This window comes from Schistocerca serialis, chromosome 1 (genome assembly GCF_023864345.2).
Source record: "Schistocerca serialis cubense isolate TAMUIC-IGC-003099 chromosome 1, iqSchSeri2.2, whole genome shotgun sequence".
Lineage (NCBI taxonomy): Eukaryota > Metazoa > Arthropoda > Insecta > Orthoptera > Acrididae > Schistocerca > Schistocerca serialis.
The window spans coordinates 866,998,125-867,019,628 of NC_064638.1; the positions used below are offsets into that span (position 1 = coordinate 866,998,125).

Below are 21,504 nucleotides of genomic sequence, written 5' to 3' on the forward strand. Positions count from 1 at the left end.
GTGTTACAGGTCGTATAGCTGATGAAGTTGGATATGTGGTGATCCACTTTTACTTTCCCGATATTCCAGGTTTAAGAGGGGGCATAATGCAAAAATAAAAATCACTGATGTGATTTGAAGATTCTCGCCATGTCATGAGAACTGAGAATACTACCGAATTTACTGTTTTGTTTAACAAACAACGGAGATTTAATGCACGTGAATTACAACAAATATCTTGCCAAACTTTTATCCTCATTTATTTTACAGTCTAAGTAATCGTAATATGCTGTTTCTATTAACGAAATCGATTCACGTTTCTGAGAAGCGGAAGTCACTTCACTGCACAGACAGCAAAATTTATTCACATTGTTAACTCTTTTACAGCTAACAATTTATAGTAATCTGAAATGTAAACAAAATAAATTAGCTTAGAAAATATGGATTATGCTTATGTCTTTTGCGCTTCATTTCCTATTTACCTGTGAAAATTTGCCTTCGAAAACAGAAAATTACTGAGAAAGATGAGGATATAGGTTTTCTAAGCACAACAAAGGACATTTATGTAGACACAATGGCTTCTCTAGGAACGAAATACGACATACTCAGTTTTGACAGCCATTATTTGCAACAATTAAAGTGTTACCAACGTTGCAAAATTTTCATCTATCGTAAAATTAATTCCTGTTTTTCCGAGGGAATGAGAACTAAGCAAACATTTGAAACATCATCTTTGTTTATTTCGCACCGAAATGTGTAGGAATTAACCACTTTTAACTGGGGTAGATTTTGAGTGTAGACTAGTGAAAATCGAGACTCTGTGATCAGTGTCCATCTCGTTGTTACATAGCGTTTATGATAATGAATATTCTTTATCGTGAATGTGTTGATACATACCGTGTACTAAACGGCTCTTAACAACTGAGAAAAGTATTTGGGAAAAGTCAAAATTCAGTGGCATTTCCACAGATTTTTTCGCGGTTTCTCTGTCATCACTTATCAGCAGCCCAGTTGACAAAATGGCTGTGTGTATGGAGTTAAAAAGAATGGGGTAGTGGTCAATCAGCTCGTCATAAGCCACGCATTTCTATAGTCTGCGCTATGCGAGGCTTGTGGTGATGTAAAGAGCAACACCATTGGACAGTGGATGACTGAAAACGAATGATTTGGAGTGACGAATCACCCCGTGGAAATACGATGAAGGGCATTGGTTTATGTGAATACTTGGAGAACATTACCTGTCGTCATGTGTAGTGTCGACAGTGAAGTATAGTGGAGGTGGTGTTATGGTATGCGAGAGCTCTTTGTAGTTAGGGTGTGACCCCTTATTGCGCTTCAGGAAACGCAATATCTGGAAGAATATGAACACGTTTAGAGCACTGTGTACTGCACAGGAACAGTTCGGAGACGATGATAGTTTGTATTGGAATGATAATCGACACATTCTTGAAGCATCTGCGAGGTAATGATTTTTGGACAATAACATTCTTGAAGTGGACTGACTCCAAACACCAGCGTCCATCTTCTCTATCTTCTTTAGGTTTCGGCTCTTGAGGAAGAATGGGCTGTCATTTCTTCACAGACATTCAGACACATCGGAAGTGTCGTGAACAGAATTTAAGCTGTGATAAAGATGAAGAGTGGGGACAACCCCTATTAATGTCCACTAATAGATCTCCAGAACTTTTGATAAAAAATGAAATGTCGTGTGGCTAGGGCCTTCCGTCGGGTAGACCGTTCGCCTGGTGCAGGTCTTTCGATTTGATCAGATAGTGTATTTGCTCACCCTGTCAGTATACTAAACAGAAAGCGTGATAGATACAAGCTGACCGAAAATGATCTTCGTCGTGCTACTTTAATGTACTTATAGAAACGGTGACATACAATGCTCTTCATACAATGTGTTGAAGTCACTTCTTACACAACAAAACGGACTCTTCTCTGGACTGTTAACGTAGTTGTCGTCAGTGGCTTCACTGTTAACCTAACACGTGCGTCGTATTGGGGTGAAATTCTATCGCGCGGAAGTGCAGCGCAGATACACAACCGCCGGCTGCCTCCTCGTGTCTCGCATACGGTCAGCAACATTATCCGTAACGCCCGTCCGCCCTCATCTTATCGGAATACGAAGATAAACAGCAATAGTGCGCTGTAGTAAATTTTCACTAGGTTAGTTCACACGTCTGAAGTTGTAACTGTTGACTTAAAAATTTTAAGATATTTCCAAGAGTGTAGTCAGGACCTAAGCTGTAGGGGGCGTGCAATTCACAGTAGTTTCACGGTGCATGGCGAAATAGAATTGGGGTTTCACAACAAACAGCTCGTTTATTTCTTCAGACTGATATCAAATTGATACCTCTGCCTGAGTGGCGGAGCAGGACTCGAGGATTCTAGTTCGATTTGTGAAGAATTATTTGCTCTGTAAACGGTTATGGATGTTTCTGAGATAGGCCCTAGTACAGTGTAAAGTGCGTATCACACTGGAAAGTACAGATGGTGTGTGCCATTTTGTTTTGAATGATCTAGCGGCATGCTACGATACTGCGGTGAGGGCCGGGCGGGGTGGTCGAGCGGTTCTAGGCACTACAGTCTGGAACCGCGCGACCGCTACGGTTGCAGGTTCGAATCCTGCCTCGGTCATGGATGTGTTTGATGTCCTTAGGTTAGTTAGGTTTAAGTAGTTCTAAGTTCTAGGGGACTGATGACCTCAGAAGTTAAGTCCCATAGTGCTCAGAGCCATTTGAACCATTTGCGATGAGGAAATTTCAGTGTGAGCCGGGTCTACAGACATGTACTCGCATATAAACTAAAAATTAAGTAAGTTTATCTTTTCGATGCGATAACTAAAACTTTATGGCTACGCCTCTTGAACTTTGTTCTGTATGTTATCGATTTTAATTGTTTGTGTATTCCGATTTGTGATTCGTAAATTAGATAGTAGCCTTACGTTTTGCTAAACGAACGCGAAAATCACCTAAAAACGACACTCAGGCTGGCTGATGTACCAAACCAATGGTCGATCTGTGTCCAGCTCAGTTTCTTGCCCCGCAAGCTCTGGCGCTTTCCGTTCAGCTATACAAGCAAGTCAAGTTTGATACTGATAGTGATATTCATAAACACGATTCTTGAAGGAAAAGTTATTTGCACTATCCTCCACTATATAGAATTCGTAAAGAAGATGGTGAAATACGCACCAATAGAACTCTTTGCTATACGGTGAGAAACTAAATATCTTACTACTTTTGCATAGCGATTACAGTTGGTTTTCTCTGCAAGCACCTTCCGCAGTATGCAGTAATAACTAAGTAGCCAATTAGAAACCTGAAAATGATAGCATGAAGCAAATGATTGCAAATAAACGTTTATCGTGAATACAGTGGGTGAAACATACAACTGATATCGAAACAGTGTCGCTACAGAAGCATCAGACACGATTTATGAAACGTATTGCCGCTTACTCCGAAAACTGATTTGACAGACACGTAGCTTTCATGCATAGGTCTATGACGTTGTGGCCGTAGATTCGGTTCCTGTTTTCAGAAAGGCGACGAGAAACGATCACCAAAAGAGGGACATTGCAAAGGACGATATGTGTTCCACATCATCTATTTTTCTTTATTCTTCACTCTGTTGTGTTTACGCTTTTTGCTTGTCTAAGCAAAATGTTGCACTTCTTTTTTCATTCTTGGTTTTTCAGGGAAAGAATACTGGAATACCGGCTAAAAGACACACAGAATTCTGGAAATCTGTCGAAGCTGACGTTAACGGAATTTGTGAATTCAGTGTCGGCCAGAACTCCAGCACCGGGTGGTGGTTCAGTATCGGCCCTGCTGGCAGCTCTGGTAAGCCCACAACACCCTCAGTCTTGGCTCTTTCTCTCGACGTGTGATGTAATTCTACTTACTCCGCCGCTCTTTTCATAAATCAGAGATCGACTACGCCTAGTCGATGTATTCCTAATCGACTGCTTCAGAGGAAAACTCTTGTATAAAGTGTAAAGTAAAATTTTATGTAATAAAAGTTGGTTCTGATGTAACACTTTAGTCACTTTGAGCTGCTACACAAAACTGCATGATATTACCCGTCCCTTCCATATCGATTACTTTCCTTCTACTTACTTAATCAACTTTCTTCATGTGGTCCAACTTTTCGTATTTAGCTTCTCTTTTAAAAATTACACCCAGCTTCACTAACATATATTCCAAGTCAGAAGCACCTCTTATTTGCAATTACGTTATAGGTTTTGTGGGGGTACCTCTCATGAACTAAACCTGCAATGTTTGATTGAGAGCTTGTTGTATCCTATTGATATTCTATTATATTTTAGTTAATAATAGCGGTATATTTATCCCACACTGACTGTTTGCAAAGTCTTACCAATTGGACAGCTAGTAATTGTTCCGAAGATTATGCTGCGGGTCCGTTCCTCCTTAATTAACGCTGGTGTGCGAGGATGGGAACTATTCAATACCTCTCTCGACTATTCAATACGTCTCTCGCAACAACGTATGTCGTACATGTTATTGTACGCCACAACGAAAAATCTATAACAAAATACTTAAACAGAAAACGGATTAGCAACAGTAGGTTCCAAATTACTAAATTATTAATAAGTGAAGATTTTTAGATTACTTTATTTATTAATAAGTATTTATCGTCGGGCAGTGGCTTCCGTCACCAAGGTCGAAGTCAACAGTCCAACCAGAAATATGGCAAATGTGCAATTACGAGAGCAGCCAAAACATATTGCTCGTTCTTTCATTAACAAAATCTAGTGATAAAACAAGCGGTGGGAAACAGATTCGCACCAGTGATTTAATATTTTCGTCGCCAAGGATTGTATTCACTATTTCAGAGGCGAAGTAATAAAGCAAAAACTACACAAACTTACATCGAGATTGTAACGGATACACTTAGAAGAAGCAATTGATACGTGTATGTTGTTTATAATATCGCATAATGTGAATACTGCTTACTCCCTGATTTCTGTAGAAATTTTGTGCAGCGATGGTATCATTATAAATAAGTTTTGTAAAATGTTTGTATTTTTTTTTGACGATGCGTCTTGCAATAGCCTACGAATTATCATATGCACCTAAGGATATTGAACACTTTAAATTGGATGACAAGTTTTACGTCCCTTTAAATGTAAAAGTGCTTCATTTTTTTCTTTTTTTTACCGATTCCACATCCACAAGGGCAATTGCATTTGGGATCTCTGGCAGGTGCATTAGCATATCTGTTCTTATTCTGTAAATATTTAGTCATAGGTTCCACATTCCACAATGATCCCCTCACTAAGAAACAACTGGAATGAAAAGTACATCTAATCTAATCTACATGTGCTGCTCATCTTAATTTCGATTCTTTTTTTAGAAAAACCTTTTCGTGCAATAAAGGCTATTCAATAGAAGCAAGAGATCAAATATTCTGATTCTGATAACAAGTTTTGCGTAAAAAACGAGGTTTTGGTTGCTATTAATTTATTGAAACACCACTAAAGGTAAATAGACAATTTACTTAATATTCTGACTAAGCGAAATCCAGTTTCAGTTTCACAATTATCTTAGGAAATGGAATCGTTTGATACACATAACAACAACATTCCGTTTCACTTTTTTACGACATGGTATTTTTCTAGCGATTATTGTTATTCTGATATTTCTAGCTCTCTCTCTCTTTCCCCTCCCCTCCCCTCACCCTGCACACACACGCACCCTTCTTCCTCAATTCAGACTGATTCAATCGTTATATTGTAAACATGATTTGCATGCAAACAGAAGCAGTAATTTGTAAGAGACTCCGAAGGTCATTTACATAGATGCTCTGAATAATTCCTGCAATAGGCCATCAGTTAAGTTAAAATTAGGTGAAACTTATTTGATTCACAAAATGTGTCTTTAATCTTGACTTGGAGGTTGTTTGTCGCTATGGAAGTGATGTCACAACGCACCAGAAGATAGGAGGCAGTGTCAACTGGAGGTTGGGATTTATGTGGAGAATTCTGGAGTCTGCTGGGCTTGACTTAGCTAGGCCTGTGACTGTGATTTTCCGATTTTATTAGTTAATATGTTGGCAACGCTGACTAAGCCAGGAGCAGAATGTTCTAGTTTTTGAACAGAACAATACTGAACGAACACTATTCAACGTTTCTGTTTGTTATTTATAAAGCCAAGATCGTCGGAATGATACAACAGATCTTCGGACCTGTAACTCGGGACAACCAACGACCACAGGATAAGTATATCAACGGGAGCTGTGGATTTTAATATCTGTTAATTGGGACTCGGTGTTTATAAATAAAATAAACGATACATTTAGATCTCCATGTGCGTACTTTCAACTGGTGAAACATAAATATGTTAAACTTCAGTGCAATACCCCCATTAAGGCGGGAATGAAGGAATGGAGACTATAAAAAATTATCTTAACTCAACTTTATAGGAATTCGAAGACGTTATCATTTGTGGGAGCAGAATGCCACGCACGATGATGTTACAATAGATGAATGTGTGTTTCATAATACTGGAACTGGCAGTGACAGTGGGAAATGAATTACTTTCTTTGTCACGTTATCTCTGTGTGAGATTAGATGTGGTAAGTACTCCAAGCTATTGTCCGCAGCAAACTGATGTCTATGTTCCTCTCTTTTCAAACGTGACAGTTGGCATTGCGCCTCTTTATTTATGAGCACACAATTACATGGTACAAACATGTAAATATCATCAATTTTAAATGTCCTAGTGATATTTCTTCGCCATTCTATTTACATTTATAGTGCTTACGTTCGAAGTACACACACACACACACACACACACACACACATACACACAGCAACAGCTCATCCACCTCCACGCCGCAGGAGGGGCCAGAATGCGCTGTATGTCCGTCTGTATCACACCTCTAAGCCTTTTCTCTTCTCTTCACAGCTCCTCAGGAAACAATTTCATGTAACCAAAGTTTCATATTCATTACCTTCTCTCGTAATACACCTCGCTATTTTTTGTCGTTTCGTGCGTCCTGTATTTTGTCATATAGTGCTCCTGCCAGTTCTACCACTGCTATTAGCGTGCTTTCGACATTAATCGTCAAGTACCAAATATAACCCTATTTAAGCTTTGTTTGTATGTACATAAATACTCTACAAGCCTTTGTACTTGGTGGAGGGTACTTCTTACGACTACTGTCATTGCCTATCAGGTACATTTGAGAGAGGACTGTGGAGAGAGTGGTCGCGTATCTCCAAGCACATGCCAGTCATCCTTAAGCTGTCGCTGTAGTTCTCACATAAGATACAGAACGATAACTGAAGAAAGGTTTTACAGTCTGTCTTAAGTACTGGTCCTCAAACGTTGCCCGACACATGACAATAAATGTAGGTGGTTCTGCGCTGTTATGAGCAGAACCTAGACTACCGCTCGTGTTGTTTACTTACTACTTGCTCTCACTCTCCTGTGCTCAGTTTTTCAAGAACCCGCAAATCCTCTTGTAATCTTGCAGACATTGCTGAATTTCGTGCGGCAATATCATAGATATCAATCTCACTGTGGAGTGGTTACACTTGATATGAGACTTTTTTGCCTATGGGTAACGTGTCCTTCATTACAGAATTTAAATAAAATCTTGAAATGATACTGCAGAGCACTCATCACTGCTGAGACTGCGCTCAGTGTATGGCATTTTTCAAGTAGTCTGAGGATTCTGCCCTTCAAAACCAGGAGCAAATTGCCTCTTTAAGGCATTAAATTGCGAACATCACCCAGAGACTGTACTCCACTAACAACGAAAATGCAAACACAACTGAAACACAATTCATTTAATGCACTAAATTTCATTATCTTTGAATAACATGCCTTTATGAAGCAGATAATACCCTTCTTTAAACAGGCAGCGCAATTCCTGACTTCAGAAAAACCTGGACGATCATTTGAGCTGATAGCTCACTTTTTCACCATCAACTTTCCTCTCCTACCGATATGTTTATTTTGGACACTATCGCTGTTATTTTCAGTCATATCCATTTGTATCCACCCATGGACTATGGACCTTGCCGTTGGTGACGAGGTTTATGTGCTTCAGCGATACAGATAGCCGTATCGTAGGTGCAACCACAACGGAAGGGTATCTGTTGACCGGCCAGACAAACGTGTGTTTCCTGCAGAGAGGCAGCAGCCTTTTCTTTAGTTGCAGGGTCAACAGTCTGGTTGACTGACTGATCTGGCCATTTAACTTCAACCAATACGACCCTGCCGTGCTAGTACTGCAAACGGATGGCCACGCGGATTAGCCGAGCGGTCTTAGGCGCTGCAGTCATGACTGTACGGCTGATCCCGGCGGAGGTTCGAGTCCTCCCTCGGGCATGGGTGTGTGTGTTTGTCCTTAGGATAGTTTAGGTTAAGTAGTGTGTAAGCTTAGGGACTGATGCCCTTAGCAGTTAAGTCCCATAAGATTTCACACACATATGAAAGGGATGAAAGGAACGGGAAACTACTCCCGTAACTTTTCCCGAGGATATGCAGCTCCACGGTATGGTTAAATGACGATGACATCCTCTTGCGTTAAATATTCCGGAGGTAAAATAGTCCCCCATTCGGATCTCCAGGGAGGGACTACTCAGGAGGATTTTGTTACCAGAAGAAACGAAACTGACGTTATGTGGATCGGAGCTTGGTATGTTAGATCCCTTAATCGGGCAGGTAGGTTAGGAAATTTACAAAAAGGAAATGGATAGGTTAACGTTAGGTATAGTGGGATATAGCGAAGTTCGTCGGCAGGATGAACAGGACTTCTGGTCAGGTGAATACAGGGTTGTAAATACAAAACCAAATAGCGGTAATGCAGGAGTAGGTTTCACAATGAATGAGAAAAGTTAGTATGAACAGCGTAGTGCACGCATTATTGTAGCCAAGATAGACACAAATCCCACATCCACCACAGTAGTACAAATTAATATGACAACTAGCTCCGCAGACGATGAAGAGATTGAAGAAATGTATGATGAGATAAAAAAAATATTCAGATAGTCAATTTAATAGTGGTGGAAAACTAGAAATCGATAGTAGGGGTGGGAAGAGAAGGAAAAATAGTATCTGAACATGGACTGGGGGAAAGTAATTAAAGAGGAAGCAGCCTGGTAGAATTTTACACAGAGCATAATTTAATCATCCCACATACTTGGTTTAAGAATCATGAAAGAAGATATAGTACGTGGAAGGGACATAAAGACACTGGAAGGTTTCAGACTGATTAAATAATGGTAAGACAGAGATTTTGGAACCAGACTTTAAATTGTAAGACATTTCCAGAGGCAGATGTGGACTCTGACCGCAATGTATTGGTTATGAACTGTAGATACAAACTGAAGAAATTGCAAGAAAGTAAGAAATTTAAGAGATGGGATCTGGATAAGTGGAAGGAACCATAGGTTGTTGAGAGTTTCAGAGGGGCATTAGGTAACAATTGACAAGAACAGGTGAAAGGAATACGGTAGAAGAAGAATGGGTAGCTTGGAGAGATGAAATAGTGTAAGCAGCAGAGGCTCAAATAGGGAAACAGACGGGGCTTAGTAAAAAAATCCTTGCGTAGCAAAAAATATATTCATTTTAGCTGATGAAAGGAGAAAATATAAAAATGCAACAAATGAAGCAGGCAAAAAGGAAAACAAACGTCTAAAAAATATTAACAGGAAGTGCAAAATGGCTACCAGGAATGACTTGAGGAAAAAACTAAGAATTTAGAAGCATATATCATTAGAGGAAAAATAGCTACTACCTACAGGAAAATTAAAAAGGCCTTCGGAGGTACAAGAAGCAACTGTATGAATATCAAGCGCTCGATGGAAAACCAGTCTTTAATAAAGAAGGGAAAGCTGAAAGATGAAAGGAGCATATAGAGGGTTTATAAATGGAGATATACTGTAGGGCAATATTATAGAAATGGAAGGGAACGTAGATTAGATGAGATTAGATTTGCTTTCATTCCAATTGATCCACAGCAAGTACGTCCTCCAGGATGTGGAACATGTCAGAAAAAAATAATATATGACAAATATTTACAACTGAAACAAATAAGCTAATGTACCTTCCACAGGTCCCAAGTGGAATGATCGACATTTTTTTTAATGAACACAATATGAAAGAATCATTTCACAAACATTAATGCACAGAATTTAAAATAAAAAAGTTTTTTTATTAATGAGGTAATAAACATGTAATAGAACTACTACAATACTCATTTACAATGAACACATTACTGAACTGAAATGGTGCAGAAGTTATATTATATATATTTATATATATATATGAATCTGTTGGTCCTACTGAGAAATTCATCAATGGAGTAGAAGGAGTTGGCTGTCAATAAATCCTTTAGGCTTTTCTTAAACTGAATTTCATTGGTTGTTAAGCTTTTTATGGCTGCTGGCAAGTTATTGAAAATGTGTGTTCCTGAATAATGCACACCTTCTTCTACAAGAGGAGCAAGAGACTTTAAATCCTTGTGAAGATTATTCTTATTTCTAGTATTGATTCCATGACTTGAGCTGTTGGTTTGAAAAAGTCATATATTTTAAATGACAAATTTCATTGAGGAATAAATATATTGGGAAGCAGTAGTTAGTATCCCTAGTTCCCTAAACAGGCTTCTGTAGGATGTTTTTGAGTTCACACCACAGATATCTCTTGTTGCACGTTTTTGTGTCCTGAAAACTTTAGCTTGGCTTGATGAATTACCCCCAAAAATAATCCCATATGACATTATGAAATGAAAGTAAGCATAGTATGCCAGCTTTTTCATTTTTATATCCCCTATGTCTGACAGAATTCGCATTGCAAATAGAGATTTGTTAAGACACTTCAGCAGTTCTGTGGTGTGGTCCTCCCAGTTGAATTTATTATCAAGCTGTAATCCCAAGAATTTAACACTGTCCACTTCTTCTATGTGCTTGTTATTGTATGTTAGGCATATACTCGTGGGACACTCCTTAAAAGTTCTGAAGTGCATGTAGTGTGTTTTTTCAAAGTTTAGTCACAAAGAATTGACTAGGAACCAGTGATTAATGTCCACAAATATTTTATTAGCCGATCTTTCTAAAACTACACTTGATTTGCTATTTATTGCAATGTTTGTATCATCAGCAAACAAAACGAACTTGGCATCTGATAATGTTACTGATGAAAGGTCATTGATATACATAAGAAAAAGTAAGGGCCCTAAAAGGGAAGCTTGTGGGACTCCACATGTAATTAGTTCCCAGTTGGATTATGCCTGATAGCTTAATACATGTCCTTTTCCTAATAACACCCTTTGTTTCCTGATGAAGATGAGATGGGAGATATGATACTGCGAAAAAATTTGAAAGAGCGCTGAAAGACTAAATCGAAACAAGGCCCCAGAGTAGAGAACATTCCGTTAGAACTGCTGATAGACTTGGGAAAGACAGACATGACAAAACTCTTTCATCTGGTGAACAAGATACATGAGACAGGCGAAATAACCTCAAACTTCAAGAAGAATATAATACACCCAATTCGAAAGAAATCATGTGCCAATAGATGTGAATATTAACGAATTATCAGTTTAATAAGTAAAGGTTGCAAAATAATTCTTTACAGAAGAATGGAAAAACTTGAAGAAGCCACCCTTGGGCAAGACCAGTTTCGATTCGAGAAATGTAGGAACATGCGAGTCAATACTGACCCGACGACTTCTCTCATAAGACAGGTTAAGAAAAGTCAAACCTACGTTTACAGCATTTGTAGATTTAGAGAAAACTTTTGACAATGTTGATTGGAATAGTCTCTTTGAAATTCTGAGGGTTGCAGGAGTAAAATACAAGGATCGAAAGGCTATTTACAACTTGTGCAGAAACCAGACGGCAGTTGTGAGAGTCGAGGGCTATGGAAGTTGTTGAGAAGGGAGTGCGACAAGGTTTAGCCAATCCTTGTGGTATTCAATCTGTGCAATGAGCAAGCAATAAAGGAAACAAAAGAAAAATTTGGAGTAGGAATTAAAGTTCACGGAGAAGAAATATGAACTTTGAGGTTTTTTGATGACTGAATTAAATCAGTTAGTAGATGGGTTTTGCTATTTGCACAGCAAAATAATTGATGATGTACACTGGCAACGGCAATAAAATCGTTCCTGAAGAAGAGAAAATTGTTAGCGTCGAGTATAGATTTAAGAGTCAGAAAGTCTTTTCTGAAAAAATTTGTATGGAGTGTAACCATATACGAAAGTGAAACATGGACGCCGGCCGCTGTGCCCGAGCGGTTCTAGGCGCTTCATTCCGGAACCGCGCTGCTGCTACAGTCACAGTTTCGAATCCTGCCTCTGGCATGGATGCGTGTGATGTCCTTAGGTTAGTTAGGTTTAAGTAGTTCTAAGTCTAGGAGACTGATGACCTTAGATGTTAGGTCCCATAGCGCTTAGAACCATTTGAACTATTTGAAACATGGACGATAAACAGTTTCGACAAGAAGAAAATAGAAGCTTTTGAAATGTGGTGCTACAGAAGAATTCTAACGATTACATGGCTAGATCACGTAACTAATCAGGACGTACTGAACCGACCTGGGGAACAAAGAAATTTGTGGCACAACCTGACTAGAAGAATGGAGCGGTTGGTAGGACCCATCTAAGACATCGAAGGGTCACTAATTTAGTACTGGAGGGGAGTGTGGGGATAAAAATCGTAGAGTAAGAGCAAGAGATGAATATAGTAAGCAGATTCAGAAGGATGTAGGCTGCAGTAGTTACTCGGAGATGAAGGGGGTTGCGCAGGATAGAGAAGCATGGAGAGCTGCATCAAACCAGTCTTCGGGCTTATGACCACAACAACCTAATCCATTTGTAAAAGCTGGAGCGATAAATTACTGCGATCCTTATTTATGGTAATAGTTGCATTTTTTTAGATTTCTTATATTTAGCTTGTACAAGAATTGTGGACTCTTCCTCTCTTCAGAGCCAATGACTGTAATGATTATGGTCAACATAAATGCCCTAAAAACGAAGACTTGACCCGCTGGTTGCGCGCGCTAGCACGCCGTTTCCGGGGTTCGGGGAGGGGCACCTATCTGGCTTTATGTGGCTTTTAGGCGGCCTCCCACATTCGACTAGGTGAATACCAGGCTGGTACACATGTCTCGCTTCAGTTGTATGGTACGCAAATGATTAAAAATCGTCCATAGGATAACACCAGACGCTGACAGTGGGGGTACGCCAATTCTGGTAGAGGGGAGAGAGAAGAGGTCGCGACTGGAGGGGTAGGCCGTCACCCTCTGCCACTAACACTGCCAAATACCGAAGTTAATATGCCGACCCCGTGAGTACAGGCCAAAGCCCAGGAAAAGGATTGCAATCTTTTCAAGGAAGCACAAAATATTCATAATATCACATACTTCTAAAAGATCATTTGCTCCTCTATACTTTGCCAGACCTCTCCTGAAAGGCGAGCTATTGCAACATTAACGATTTAGGTTATTTTGAAATTCTGTTATTTCTGCGGTTAATCAGTATATCAATATATACGAATAAAAGGCAAGCGTGTGCATGTAAAGACACACTTTTCTCCATGACCACTCACTTTCACCCTCTCGCTGTTGTGGTGATGGTAGACAGCTCTTGCCCTCCTGCTATTAGGAAGGGAGTTACGTCGTGGTGGGTGGAAATGGGTGACTCTGGGTGGCAAATGTCGTTTTCTCACACTCGTGTTTATCTGTAGCGCCGAAAATAACATTATTATCAATAATTATTAATAACCATAACTATCAAAAACACCTATGAATAGAATTATATAGCTAAATTAGAAGGAACACACATAAAATGTTGTGGGAAAGGCTAACCAAAGACTGCGTTTTATTGGCAGGACACTTAGAAAATGCAACAGATCTACTAAGGAGACTGCCTTCACTACACTTGTCCGTCCTCTTTTAGAACACTGCTGCGCGGTGTGGGATCCTTACCAGATAGGATTGACAGGGTACATCGAGAAAGTTCAAAGAAGGGCAGCACATTTTGTATTATTGCGAAATAGGGGAGAGAATATTTAAATGATACAGGATTTGGGGTGGACATAATTAAAAGAAAGGCGTTTTTCGTTGCGACGGAATCTTCTCACGAAATTCCAATCACCAACTTTCTCCTCCGACCTACATAGGGAGAAACGATCCCCGTGATAGAATAAGGGATATCAAAGCTCGTACGGAAAGATATAGGTGTTCGTTCTTTCCGCGCACTTTACGAGATTGGAATAATAGAGAATTGTGAAGGTGGTTCGATGAACCCTCTGCCTGGCACTCAAATGTGATTTGTAGAGTATCCATGTAGATGCAGATGTAGAAATATTTAAAAGTTACAGCTTAAATCTTTCACAATTTTTTAAATTCTTTTAGAATTTTCTAGAAAGTTCCAAAATTTAATCTCACAGAAAATTCTAAAATATTCAAAAAAATTAGATATCCATTCTCGAATATGCATAAGGCTAAATTCTCGAGAAATTTCTTCAATTTCCGGACTCGAATACACTTGAATGTTATACAATATCTAAACAGAATATACCAAATTTCGATCGGCGATATAAATCTCAGTTCAGCGGGTTTTCGTCGATCACATTTTAACAGCGATCAAGAGAAGATCAAAGAGAAAAATAACAAAAAGTAAAAAGTTAATATTAAAATAGTAAAGCGTTTCGAAAAAAAATATTTTGAATGTTCAAAAGCTAAAGTGTGTCGACAAAAGTGTTTACACAATCTTATGTGAATTCACAAAGAAGAAAAGATGCACGTAGAAACAAAACAGAAGAAGAAATGGAAAGACGATTTATGAAAATTCTAGGAGTCCAACAAATACTGTAAGAAGGAGTTCAACAAATACTGTAATAGAAAGGCGAAGTGACGAACAAATAGCGAACATTAAGGAAGAGGTGCGAATTATACTAAGTTCACTTACAAACCGTGAACCAGCTAATCACCGTCAAATGCGAAATAAACAAGACAGAGCAAGAATGACCACTCTGCGCGAAAATCAATGATTTACGGTACATACAAATTACCGTTATGAACTTCAGGCATTCCGTTAAGATTCTATGAAAAAATACAATGAACATCCAAATTTCGTCATCGGAAAAATGGAAAAGACTTGCAAATACCGCTGCGCAAAAGAAATTTAAAGGTGAAGCTCTAGACATGTGCTGTATCAGGGATATAGCATTACAAGCACCACCAGCAGAACTGTTCAGTTATATGATCGGAATGGCACCAGATATGACTGATTATATGTGATTGTTTTTCACAGGGCTTCTTGTACGTCACGTGCTCATGAGTTGGATCACCTCAAATGTTGTTCATTTATAGCCTCAACAATAAAAGTACAAATATAGTATATAAGCAAGTGTAAAAAAATGAAAATATAAATACGTGTATTAATAAAAAAATTACATTTCTTATTAAATCAAGTAACTTTTGGCTCTGAGCTGCTTTATTTAAATAATATTTTTTTGCATCGTTGATTAATTATTTTAGTATACACCACATAGATCATATGTTTAATGAAATATACATCGGTATATAAATGACAGGGAGAATGGTTTTCATGCCATCAATTGTGCTGTCTATTCTGACCTGCGCAACACTATGTTTTGCAGCTAGTAGGACCTAATTGTAAAAAGAAAAAAAATCTTAAGATGAAATATTGAAGTATACAATTTAGATTAGAAAATGTTTTTTAATTTTTAGTATTCTCATATTTTTATCACACAGGCTGCTGGCTTAGGAACTATGGTTGGTCAACTAACATATGGAAAGCGACAATTTGAAGCTGTAGATGCAGAAATAAGGAAGATTGTTCCAACAATACATGCATCCATTGAAGGATTTGTTACCCTTATTGACAAGGACAGCCAGGCTTTTGACACCTACATGGTAATGTAAATGTACCCATGCAGATATGCATGACACATTATTAAACAATGAATTTGAATACAACCAACATCAGTGTTCATGTCACTTATTGCATGTTATACATAACACACTTTCCAATAGACACCAAACTCTCATGTAGAATCTATGTCATATTCTGCAACTATGACACAGTAGTTGCATACTTCGAGCAGCAAGGAAATTCTTAATTGCAGAAATTACATCATGTAACATCATAGGCTGCTATTCTATTTTTCTTTAATGTAATTGGAGCGTAATTTAAAAGCAGCTTACTGTATTATATGGTGGCTGTTCTACAATTTATCAAAGCTATGGGACACAATCAGCAAAAAATAGTTTTATATTCTTCTAGTTAATATGTCAGAACAATAAATATTACACTCCTAATTTCATATAGTGTTACTCTGCATATTTTGTAGGCTAATGTTTGGCATTATACGTAATCAATTTGTTACAGAGTAAAGTAAAATCTTTTCTTTGGTTATTTTCAAAGGCATTTGCACTTTATTTTGCTTTAAAGAGCTGTGTATTATTTTTTAGTTAGATGTAGACCTATAGTTAACTGTCACAATATACACTTCACCTTGAAAAAAGCTGTTTTTTCTCACTTACATTGGAAACATGTACAATCCTTTTACTGGTATCAGTAACTTAATATTTACTTGAATATGTTGATGCTTTTTAAAGAAAATTGTTACCAACAAATTTCCTGCTAGGTACAATGAAATAAAACTTTGCAGGGATGTTAATAATTTGCAGTATTGGATAAATTAGCTGCAAATATCTGTCTCTTAACATCACCAAAAAGTAAATGTATTGCCTATAATATTCATGTATATTGTGAAGACTTAGATTCTTTACACACATTAATAGAGAACATTTGTTTTCCAGGAGGCTTTAAAAATGCCTAAGAGAACGGAAGAGGAAGCTCAAGCAAGAACAGCAGCTATGCAAAAAGGGCTAATGAAAGCCATTGAAATTCCTCAGATATTAATACAAAATGCTAACAGCCTGTGGACTTCATTTGCAGACTTGGCTGAAGTTGGAAACTCTACGACAATATCAGACTTACAGGTGAACCTAAGACTTACATTGTTAAGTTCCAGTATTTAAATGTTACTGATAAACTTCGTTGCTGCAGAATACGAGGGCGTCCTGAAAAGTAAAGTCTCTGAACTTTTTACGTGAAAACTCTTAAAGCTTTTTAAATAAAATAAACTTTATTAACATTCTACATCTTCATTCTTCAAATATACCTATTTATTTCACAACGTAGTCGTTCTGGCGACGAACACGTTGCTCCCAACGAAAGACCAGTTTGTTGATTCCGTCATTGCAGAATGTTTGACTTTTTCGACGGAGCCACAACCTCACACGAGGTTGCATCGCTTCATCATTACGAAAGTGAAGTCCTCGAAGGTGTTCTTTAAGTTGTGGAAACAGACGAAAATCTGATGGAGCGTGTCGGAATTGTATGGAAGGTGATCGATGACATTGGACCCAAGGCGTCGGAATGTTGCAGATGTCACAGTGTTCGAGTGTAGTCTGGCACTGTTATATAGAAGAAGAGGGTGCTCCGTGTGCAGACGAACTCTTCTGTGGTTAGAAATTTGGTTACAGCTAGCTGTTCCTCACGCACCGACATAGTTACGTTACACACCGCCATGTTACACGCTAGAATTCTGAGCCCTCTAGCGACAGAGGGTTGCAACTTGCATCAGCGAAGAGCGAAAGTCGACGGAGTGATATGCTCGACATGTAATACCTCAATCGATATAGAGCACAGAATAAAAAATTCGGAAGTATTACTCTTAAAATTCGGAAGTATTACTCTTCAGCACGCCCTAGCACCAGTAGTTATTGCTGTGCGTGTTGTTGTACAAGGCACTGAAGAGAAAATGTTGACATGGGTCCTATTACTATATAAAAATAAATTAGTAGTAATTATCTTTCTTGTTGGGATCTTTGCCAAACAACTGACAACACGGACAGGAAAGGTTGTTTGTTTCGTGAGAAGTGGAATGCCGCAGGTACACTTAACAAAGGCCTGTATGAGATTTAGAGAACACATATTGTACCACAAGAACGAACTATCTTAAAGCTTCGAAGACCATGACTCGAAAATTTAATTGCCGTGACTACTGGTGGATGACTTCCGCAGCATGTATGACCCTATGTTCCGAAGGCCAATTTTCACATTTTTACAGGAGTTACTGCAGTGAGAAACAGCGAAACTGTAGTAGGTGTTAAACAAAGCATAGGACTAAAATAGATGTGAATGAAATGCATACGGATGTCAGGAGGGCAATCCATGATGTCTTCAACGATTATCGTAACAGAATAGTATCGACGGATCCCGTGCAAAGCCCAAAGAAATTCTGGTAGTGTGTAAAGACTGTCAGTGCCAGGAAAAGTTAATTTCTAGACGCTCATGGACGAAATAGGAGCTGAAATGAGATGTAAAGCAAAAGCAGAAATGCTGGACGCCGTGTTCAAATGCTCCTTTACAAAAGAAAAATCAGGAATATTGGTCCTATTTAATTCTCGCAGCACATGCAAAAAGGAGTGATATGTAGCTAAAATCGCCAAAACTGAACGGAATCCCAGGACTCAATGGAATTTCCATTAGACTTATACAAAATCTCCTTTAGTCATAATATTCCGTAGATCCCTCGAACAAACAACCGTGTCCAGTAGCAGAACAAAACACAGGTCACACTTGTCTATAAGAAGGGTAGCAGAAGTGATCCACATAACTACCGTCCAGTACGCTAGACACCCGTTTGTTGCAGAATCTTGAAACAAGTTCTGAGCCGAAACATAATGAGGTGATTCAAACAGAATGACCTTCTCGCGCCAACGAGCGTGGATTCCGAAAAACTCGATTATATGAATCCCAACCAGCACTTTTCTCATGTGGCATACTGAAAACGTTGGATCAAGTCAATCAAACAGATGCAGCATACCGCTAATTCCGAAAAGTATTTGACTTAATAACGCATCTACGCTTATTATCAACAATATGATCAAAGGGGGCAAAAAGACAGGGAGGACACAGCTTGTTATCCTGGATAGAGATTCAGCGAATATGTAGAAGTGAACTTGCGGAACAATATGAATAGTTATCTCAAAATTTTAGCAGATGATGCAGCTATCTATAACGAAGTACTGTCTATAAAAAGGCGCAAATATATTCATTTGGATCTGGATAAGCTTTCAAAGTGGTGCAAAGTTTGGCATCTTGCTTTGAAATATTCACAAATGTAAAACTGTGCATGTCACAAACGAAAAATAAAAATTAGTATTCCTTGAATACAATATTAGTAAGTTGCAGTTGGAACCTACCAACTTATAATCACCTGATTAACAGTTTATGGAGATATGAAATGGAGCGCTTACATAGACTCAGTCGTAGATAAAGCAGAATGCAGTCAGTCTACAAAGGAGATTGATAAGGTAACACTCGTGCGACACATCCCAGAATAGTACTCAAATGCGTAGGACCCATACCAGACAGAACTAACGGGGGATATGGAACGTACATAAAAAAGAGCTGCACGAATGGTTAGAGGTTTGTTTGGACCATGGAAGAATGTCACTGAAATTCTGAGAAAACTGAAATGGCAGATTCTTGAAAACGGACGTAAACTATACCGAGAAAGGCTACTACCAAAATTCGAAGAACTGACTTTGAGGGATAAACACAGGAGTGTACTACAACCCCTACACATCGCTGCCGCCAGGATCGTGAGGATGAGAGTAATTACAGCGCGGACAGAGGCGTTTAAACAATCATTCACTCCGTGATCCGTACGTGAATGGAACTGGAAGAAGCCCTAATAACGGGTAGAGTTGTATGAAACCTCCGCCACGCACTTGTCACTGGCTTGGAGAATATGGGTGTAGGGAAACTATGTGCGTGCAGCCATTACAGTTTCCAGAGGGTTGCAGTATAGTGCAGAATTAGCCAAGATTACCTTGAGCGCCTAAGGTACCACATCTAAGTGCTGTGTGGAGCCAACAAGAGACATGTAACCTCTAGACACGAAACGGCACCATCTTTCATTAAAACACGCACTGATGATATATCCAGTATTTTGATTGTCTCTTCTCTTCTCACCATTTGACAGCTTCTCGTCAAACATGAAAAAGGGAGGGGAGGGGGGGGGAGTCGGCCCCTTTGGCCGAACGCTTCTAGGCACTTCAATCCGGAACCGCGCGACTGCTACGGTCGCACGTTCGAATCCTGCCTCAGGCATGGATGTGTGTGATGTCCTTAATTATGTTTAAGTAGTTCTAAGTTCAAGGGGACTGATGACCTCAGATGTAAAGTCCCATAGTGCTCAGAGCTATTTGAACCATTTTGAAAAGGGGGGAAGTATGAGGTCTCTGTGTATGATGTAATGACAGACCTCCCCTTTCTGCCACCTAAATATGGTATGCAAATTTGATTGTTTCGTATTTAATGATGTATTGATTAAATTACATGCATCTTTGCTGCTCTCATCCGATAAAATTGTCAATCCGCAGTATATCCCCCACTGGTAACAGTGCAACATGGGAAAATTTAAAGATAAGTTTTTGAACTTTTAACTATCCTTTCATTACAAAATCGAAGCACATCACTCTTTACTTGCTTTGTGTGACTCACATGAATATGATCGTTGCTAACACTGTAATCGCAAATACCATCACTTTCCAGGTTATTACACATTGTTCTAGACATCTCTCTCTCTGCCTCTCTCTCTCTCTCTCTGTCTCTCTCTCTCTCTGTCTCTCTCTCTCTCTCTCTCTCTCTGATACCTACCCACCTCAAGTTAAATTCCTTTTCCTTTTATAAGTCTCTGTTATCGTCTAACTATTGTATACTGCTCTTTGAATCATCTAACCTAGTTAGTCAGTACTGTATGTTGCTCTTTTAGCGAAAAAGTTACAAATGTTTTTATCGCAACAGGTTGGAGCGCAGTGCTTGAGAACAGCTGTAATAGGAGCCAGCTATAACGTAACTATTAATCTGAAGAACATAGAGGACAAAAGCTTCAAAACGAAGACACTGGAATCTATCAAGTCTGCCATCTCTGAAGCAGAATTAGGCTGCCAGAAGGTTCTTGAAATCCTGCAGCGCAGACTGAATAAAGAGTAATTCACAAAAAATGTAAAGCATGCGGAATGTTGATAATATTTTGTATTGTCTGTTTTTCATTACTGCTACCCAGTGTAGCTGCATGTACATGTAGAGACAATAAAACGTTTTCACATAACAAATATAACCTCATATCAGTCAGCCTCCTTCTTTGGTAAGAGTAACAACTCATTAAAAGATTTTATGGATTAAAGGTGTTTGCCAGTAATGAAAAATTACACACTTACTTACACAACATTTGTAAGGGCATAAATACTAGCAAGAATCTGAGTATTTCTATAATGTAATACATCTTTACGGGATAATGCTGAACTAGATGCAGTGTAGATAAAATTTAACGATACTGCTCGTATTAAGGAAACACGAGACTATATAATTCAAGCTAAGGAGTACAGACTCTCCTTTGTAGTTTTATTTTTATTTACCCCTGTCATCAATGCCTGTGGC

At 38.8% G+C, this 21,504-nt stretch overlaps 1 protein-coding gene across 1 annotated transcript in view; it reads left to right on the forward strand.

The window, feature by feature from the left end:
• The window catches only part of LOC126485716 (formimidoyltransferase-cyclodeaminase-like), a 108,056-nt gene extending 86,867 nt beyond the window's left edge, over positions 1-21,189 (forward strand). Inside the window, exons 7-10 of the mRNA XM_050108895.1 lie at positions 3,677-3,821; positions 15,735-15,896; positions 16,806-16,988; positions 20,869-21,189. Coding sequence (XP_049964852.1) covers positions 3,677-3,821; positions 15,735-15,896; positions 16,806-16,988; positions 20,869-21,057 — 679 coding nt within the window. The 3' untranslated portion in view covers positions 21,058-21,189. The remainder of the gene's footprint in view (positions 1-3,676; positions 3,822-15,734; positions 15,897-16,805; positions 16,989-20,868) is intronic.
• The last annotated feature ends 315 nt before the right edge of the window (positions 21,190-21,504 follow it).